Here is an 8107-nt window from a genome sequence, read left to right as displayed (position 1 = left end):
TTCCCTTAGACAGCTTATGAATAAATGACTAATACTTAGTGTTAAAATTTTGTAGACTAAATGTATAACATGTATGAGTACAGTGGCAAAACGGGGGTGAAGATAAAACTATACACAAGCACACAATTAGTTTCAAAGGAGTGGAAATTCTAAGGAAAGATTTACTAGAGAAGACTTTGCAATGTATTTGAGATTTTAGTTTTTATTATTTGAGATCAAAAGTTTTACCAATAATTAATAAAAACCTACCTTTACATATGCCAACATACATTTCCTTCATTTGTAGGACTTGTCAAGAAGTTATGACTTCAAACACATCTCACATTTAAGATTTTGAAGTAAAAGTTAATAATCTCATTTCTTCTGGCATAATTTGAATAATAAAATTGGATAATATAAATATGGATATAAATTTACTTGAAGTTCAAGTTTCATTTTCAAAGAGCTGTTACTATTGTCTCTTCATTGCTTTCTTTATTACATTAATTACTTCCTTATTTCTCAGACTATAAATAAATGGGTTTAATAAAGGAATTACCAGAGTATAAAAAATAGCAACTGGTATGTCTTTATACTCTTCATTAATTGAACTTGGTCGAATATACATGTAGAGAAGAGACCCATAGAATATTGACACAGACAGGAAGTGGGATGCACAGGTAGATAAAGCTTTACTTCTTCCCTCCCTGGACTTCATTGTGAATATGGTGAAAAGAATGCAGAAATAAGAAATGAGGACTACAGTAATGGTAAATGTTTGAATTGAACCAGAAAAGATGAGTATCATCAGTTCATTGATATAAGGGTCTACACATGAGAGTCTGTATAGTGGAAGGATATCACAAAAGAAGTGCTTGACTGTGTGAGACCTGCAGAATGTTAACCTGAACAAGAACCCTATGTGAATCATTGAATGCAGGTTTCCAGCTATGTAGGCTCCTGTGGTCATCTGAAGGCAGAGCTTCTTGGACATCATGCTGTGGTACTGCAGTGGGTTGCATATGGCCACATAGCGGTCATAGGCCATTGCTGCCAGAAGAAAGCAGTCTGTAGTTTCAGCAAAACAGAGAAAATAAAACTGTGCCATGCATTCATAGAGAGAAATCCTCCTGTCCACAGAAAAGAAGTTCTCTAGCATCTTGGGAGTGATGGCACAGGAGCAGCAGGAGTCCATCAGAGCCAGGTTGCCCAGAAAGATGTACATGGGTGTGTGGAGACGAGGCTCCATGTAGATCAAGGCCACCAGCCCAAGATTCCCCACCATGGTGACCACATAGATGACAGAGAACACCAGGAACAGAAGTATCTTCAGGTCTGGGTGATCTGAGAATCCTATGAGGATGAACTCTGTTGTCAAGGAATAGTTGTCCTCGGTCATCTTCAGCTTCCCTGTTGACAAGTGATAAGGATGTCAGATTTGCGACTATGGTCTGATCATTTCCCACTTTGCTTTGTATAGGAGACAGGGGGTTTCTTTTTTCCAAACATTACCTACTGTCCTTGCAGTGAAACTCTTGTATTTTGCAGTTATTTTTCCTTAAAGCATTACCATCTTTGACTGTCAAAATTCATTGGACTACTTAATACCTCCAGGGTACATAAGTAAACTGAAAAAGCATTACTTTTCCAAAAACTTTATACAGACATAAAAAATGTAATTTACTCAGATTTGGTTCAGTGTTTCTTGTTTTATTTTTTCTCTGTTACTCTCCCTTGCTCCCAAAATTTTAAAATCAGTTGTCTTGCAAATATGACAAATTTATTTTCAACTCTCTCTCAGAGTAAAAAAAAAATTAAAAAGTGTGAGAACATTTTACAAGTGAAACTTTTTATCTAAGTTTTAATTCAATTTCCTAGATCACAGTAGTGTCATATTCTGAATAATGGGGCATATCATTGTCTAGCAACAAAACACAAAATTTCCTCTGCATACTTATCCTTTTATTCTAACATATGTCTCAATAATTTTTACTATACTTAAAGCATTTTGAGGCATATTGCTATAGAATTCTGAAGGTTATGATTTAAAAGAAGAAATTTTTCCAATCCCAGCTCCTGTAAGTGATCTTAACCAGGTGATCATATTTTCTATATCTTAATTATGAATCCAAGTGACAGCTTTCCTTTGCTCATAGCATTATTACCTTTAAGAAGAATTTTGATGATGCTGTTATCTTGCGGTAGTATGACATCTGGCTTTTACAAGCAAGGAACTGGTGAAGACCTGAGTAATGGGAAAGGACATGACCAGCATGTATTGAATGGGAAAAAAATTAAAGAAAGAAATAAGTTAATTTAATAAAAAATAATCTAAAAGAAAATTGTTCAAAATCTTCTCTTATGAAATAAGAATATTTATTCTTATGCATCTTTAGAATATTATTATTGTTTACATTATACTATAATAGATAAAATCTAATAAATAATTTTTCTTCTTAAATTTGTTTCTAATGTTTTGTCAGAAAATCTTTTAAACTTTAAAATAGTATTGGAATACTAGTTTGTTTTCTCTTATCAGTGGTATATTATAATATAATACCAAAGCCAATTGTGCTAATTTGATGGTCTTAATGTGTTTGCGTTTCCATAATCAGAACATTCAAAAAATTGGTAGAAATTTCTTTCTTCTAATAACTAGGTGGAATTTATAAAGTTAGGTAAGATAACATTCAATGTAAATGTTTGCTTTACTTAGCAGAGTATTTTCTGATCTTGTACATACTTTAAAATCTTATCCTTTCAGAAGCCACATTAATTATTGTGTTATGCCTCCCTCTATTTTATACAGCCTTCACTTATCAAGAAGACCAAAATGACATGAAATTTAGAAATATAAATAATACATTTATATTCTATTACTATATTATTACTATATTATATTATATTATAGTAAGCAATATATTTATCAGCAATTGTTAAAAGTAGACATAAGTTATTACACACCTCTTACCTGATTTTACTAAGAGGATTTTTTTCTCAGTATATTCTTTGCTTTATCATACAAGTGTCAGAACTTAAGAATATATGTGCATTGTTCTCTAAAGTGTTTGTCTTTAAGAGAATGAAAAGCCCAGGGGTGGCCTACAAGTTTATGTTAGTAATTATGCCCATCATACTGCAAAGTTAAAAAGTCTTCCATAAATCCCAAAGGAATTTCCCTGCATTGACACCAGAGTGCTTAAGATATTAATGCCTAAGCTTTATAAACCACTTAAGTGTACCTGGCAATGTGCTAATGAACAAATGGCTTTCAGAATGTGTGCTCAGATATAATTTCAACCATTAGTGCTTGTCAGACTTCTTACAGGTCTCTTCACCTCTGTTTATGTTAAAATGGTGTGTATAATGTAAAACTGTATCCCTGGATCTGTTCGTTTACATATCTCCTCTTGATCCTCTTCTACTTAGAACATTTCCTCTGCTTTGCTTTTTCATCAGTTTCACTTCCTCTTATGTAGGCATTTCTAAAAGTCTGTGTACATGAGTACAGTACTTTCTCAGCCTATATGGTATTTTCTTCAAGAAAGCATAAAAAACATGCCAAATTAATTCCCCTCAGTTGCCTTATAAACAATATTTATTATTTTATGTATATGGGTGTTTTGCCTGTGTGTATGAATATGAACCATGTGGATTCTAGTACACACAGAGACCAGGACATCAGACCCCCTAGTACTGGAATTACAAGCTGTTGTGAACCACCATGTATATGCTGGGTATCTGACTCAGGTCCTCTGGAAGAACAACAGCAAGCACTCTTAATTATTGAGCCATTTTTCCAGTTTCCATTGTAGATCTTATTTGGAGAGGAAAATAAATGGTATAGTATGTTCACCTATTTTTATGAATTTTGTTATGTGAGTTGATTGTATCTTCTTGTCATGTAACAGTGAGAATTTGATGTTATCATATACTCTAGAAAATAATTTATTTGTGTGTGCACCTGTTTGTGGGTATGTGCCTGTAAAGCTCAGTGCCTGCTAAGATCATATGTGTTATATTTCCTGGAACTGGAATCATAGGCAGCTATGAGCTGCTTAGTGTGGAAACTGGGACTGAAGCCTGGGTCCTCTGCAGTAGTAGTATATACTCTTAACAACTGAGACATATATTTAAGAGCCTGTTATACCACTCCTGGGCATATACCCAGAGGATTCCCCAGCATGTAATAAGGACACATGCTCCACTATGTTCATAGTAGTCCTATTTATAATAGCCAGAAGCTGGAAAGAATCCAGATGTCCCTCAATGAAGGAATGGATACAGAAAATGTGGTATATTTACACAATGGAATACTACTCAGCAACTAAAAACAATGAATTCATGAAATTTTTTAGCAAATGCGTGGAACTAGAAAGTATCATCCTGAGTGAGGTAACCCAATCACAAAGGAACACACATGGTATGTACTCACTGATAAGTGGATATAAGGCCAGAAGCTTGGAATACCCAAGACACATTTTACATACTGAGTGAGACCCAAGAAGGAAGAAGAACAAAGTATGGATACTCTGATCCTTCTTAGAAGGGGGAACAAAATACCCACAGAAGGAAATGCAGAGACAATCATTGGAACAGATTCTGAGAGAAAGACCATCCACAGACTACCCAATCTAGCGATGCATCCCATGTACAGTTACAAAACCCAGACACTATTATCAATGCCTACACCTGGTGGCTATAGCTGTCATCTGGAAGGCTCTGGTAGTCCATTACAAATACATTCTCAGCCAGTCTTTGAAATGAGCACAGAGTCCTGAATGGGGGAGCTAGAGAAAAAAACCCAAGGAGATGAAGGGGTTTGGAGCACCATAGGAGGAACAACAATATGAGACACCCAGTAATCCCAGATCTCCCAGGGACAAAACCATCAACCAAAGAGTACACATGGAGTTACCCATGGCTCCAGATGCATAGGCAGCAGAGGGTGGCCTTGTTAGACACTAAAGGGAGGAGAGGCCCTTGGTTCTGGAAAGACTGGATGACTCAGTGTAGAGGAATACCAGGACAGGGAAGAAGGAGAGGGTTGGTTGGAGAACAGGGGGAGGGGAAATGGCTTATAGGATGTTTTTTTTTTGGTGGGGGGACCAGGAAAGGGGACAACATTTGAAATGTAAATAAAAAATATATCTAATAAAAAACTTTGTATTTCTTTTAAAAAGTATTTAGTCCTACATACAAATATTATACAAATTAATGAAAATCTTTAGTCGTTTCTGTTCATATTAACTATGCTTTTCCTCTGTCATTCTGTTATTTTTCTTTTCTTCCTCATTCCATTTATTAATCACTTATCACTAAATTTTATTTCTTTTTTTTTAATTTTTTTTATTCGATATAATTTATTTACATTTCAAGTGATTTCCCCTTTTCTAGCCCCTCCACTCACCGAAAGTCTCGTAAGCCCCCTTCTCTTCCCCTGTCCTCCCACCCACCCCTTCCCACTTCCCCGTTCTGGTTTTGCCGAATACTGTTTCACTGAGTCTTTCCAGAACCAGGGGCCACTCCTCCTTTCTTCTTGTACCTCATTTGATGTGTGGATTATGTTTTGGGTATTCCAGTTTTCTAGGTTAATAACCACTTATTAGTGAGTACATACCATGATTCACCTTTTGAGTCTGGGTTACCTCACTTAGTGTGATGTTCTCTAGCTCCATCCATTTGCCTAAGAATTTCATGAATTCATTGTTTCTAATGGCTGAATAGTACTCCATTGTGTAGATATAGCACATTTTTTGCATCCACTCTTCTGTTGAGGGATACCTGGGTTCTTTCCAGCATCTGGCAATTATAAATAGGGCTGCTATGAGCATAGTAGAACATGTATCCTTATTACATGGTGGGGAATCCTCTGGGTATATGCCCAGGAGTGGTATAGCAGGATCTTCTGGAAGTGAGGTGCCCAGTTTTCGGAGGAACCGCCAGACTGATTTCCAGAGTGGTTGTACCAATTTGCAACCCCACCAGCAGTGGAGGAGTGTTCCTCTTTCTCCACACCCTCTCCAAAACCTGCTGTCTCCTGAATTTTTAATCTTAGTCATTCTGACTGGTGTAAGATGAAATCTTAGGGTTGTTTTGATTTGCATTTCCCTAATGACTAATGAAGTTGAGCATTTTTTAAGATGCTTCTCCGCCATCCGAAGTTCTTCAGGTGAGAATTCTTTGTTTAACTCTGTACCCCATTTTTTAATAGGGTTGTTCGGTTTTCTGGAGTCTAACTTCTTGAGTTCTTTATATATATTGGATATTAGCCCTCTATCTGATGTAGGATTGGTGAAGATCTTTTCCCAATTTGTTGGTTGCCGATTTCTTCTCTTGATGGTGTCCTTTGCCTTACAGAAACTTTGTAATTTTATGAGGTCCCATTTGTCAATTCTTGCTCTTAGAGCATACGCTATTGGTGTTCTGTTCAGAAACTTTCTCCCTGTACCGATGTCCTCAAGGGTCTTCCCCAGTTTCTTTTCTATTAGCTTCTGAGTGTCTGGCTTTATGTGGAGGTCCTTGATCCATTTGGATTTGAGCTTAGTACAAGGAGACAAGGATGGATCAATTCGCATTCTTCTGCATGCTGACCTCCAGTTGAACCAGCACCATTTGTTGAAAAGGCTATCTTTTTTCCATTGGATGTTTTCAGCCCCTTTGTCAAGGATCAAGTGGCCATAGGTGTGTGGGTTCATTTCTAGATCTTCAATCCTGTTCCAGAGTCAGTACTCTTAACTGCTGAGCCATCTCTCTATCCCGACACATGCTCCATTATGTTCATAGCAGCCTTATTTATAATAGCCAGAAGCTGGAAAGAACCCAGATGCCCTTCAAAGGAGGAAGGGATACAGAAAATGTGGTATATTTACACAATGGAATACTACTCAGCAATTAGAAACAATGAATTCACAAAATTTTTAGGCAAATCGTTTGATCTGGAAAATATCAACCTACGTGAGGTAACCCAGTCACAAAAGAATACACATGGAATGCAATCTCTGATAAGTGGATATTAATTAGCCCAGAAGCCTTGAATATCCAAGGCACAAATCACATAACAAATGACTCCCATGAAGAAGTATGGAGAAGGTCCTGATCCTGGAAAGGATTGATCTAGCATTGGAGGGGAATATAAAGACAGAGAGAAAAAGGAGGGAGGTCATTGGAGAATGGATGGAGAGACAAAGATTTATGGGACATATGGGGAGGGGGGATCCGGGAAAGGGGAAATCATTTGGAATGTAAACAAAGAATATAGAAAATAAAAATATTTAAAAAATAAAAAAGAAATAGCAACTCTCAAATTCATCTGGAATAACAAAAAACCCAGGATAGATAAAACTATACTCAATAGTAAAAGAGCTTCTGAGGGAATCAGTATCCTGTACCTCAAGCAGTACTAGAGAGAAATAGTGTTAAATCCTGCATGCTATTCTACAGTGACAGGCAGATAGATCAATGAAATAGAATTGAAGACCCAGAAATCAACCCACACACCTATGGTCACTTGATCATTGACAAAGGAGTTAAAACCATCCTGAGGAAAAAAAATAGCCTTTTCAACAAATGGTGCTGGTACAACTGGCAGTTAGTATGCAGGAGAATGCAAATCGATCCATCTTTATCCTCTTGTACAAAGCTCAAATCTGAGTGAGTGGATCAAGGACTGCCACATAAAAGCAGACATACTATAAATTTCAGGCGCTTTCAATTTTTGTATTTTGTATTTTATGCAGATGACAGCCATCCATTGTTCTGGGTGAGGAACATGGAAGAGTCTGTAACCTGAGCACGCAGCTCTTCATTGTAAAAGTTGGCTACCTGGAAACCCAAGGCAGGTAAAGTTAATTGTTACATTTTTCTTTTAAAATTAGGTTAAACCAACATTTGGAGTACACAGTAGTCTATGAGTCTTAATTCTTTTTTTTCCTTTTTACTATTTATAATGATTAAATTTTAAATTTTACATCATGTGTTTTTCTTTTTTGTACTTCTTTTTTTATTCGATATATTTTTATTTACATTTCAAATGATTTCCCCTTTGGTAGACAAATAATGTTGCCTGGGTCATTTGGGACCAGCTGGAGTCGGTAACTTAGTCCTTTATAAACCACTCTTAAGGAGT

The 8107-nt window shown here is 36.4% G+C and overlaps 1 protein-coding gene across 1 annotated transcript; it reads right to left on the bottom strand.

Moving 5' to 3' along the window:
- Positions 1-451: 451 nt before the first annotated feature.
- On the bottom strand, positions 452-1378 carry LOC127666085 (olfactory receptor Olfr180-like). The gene has a single exon (XM_052158806.1). It carries the CDS (start codon positions 1376-1378, stop codon positions 452-454), a length of 927 nt encoding a protein of 308 aa, XP_052014766.1.
- Positions 1379-8107: the final 6729 nt, after the last annotated feature.

Source organism: Apodemus sylvaticus, chromosome 15, assembly GCF_947179515.1.
Source record: "Apodemus sylvaticus chromosome 15, mApoSyl1.1, whole genome shotgun sequence".
Classification (NCBI taxonomy): domain Eukaryota; kingdom Metazoa; phylum Chordata; class Mammalia; order Rodentia; family Muridae; genus Apodemus; species Apodemus sylvaticus.
This window is presented reverse-complemented; position numbering and strand designations above follow the sequence as displayed.

Excerpts from the sequence above, each read along its gene's own strand:
- LOC127666085 (XM_052158806.1), bottom strand. The coding sequence starts at position 1,378 with ATGACCGAGGACAACTATTCCTTGACAACAGAGTTCATCCTCATAGGA.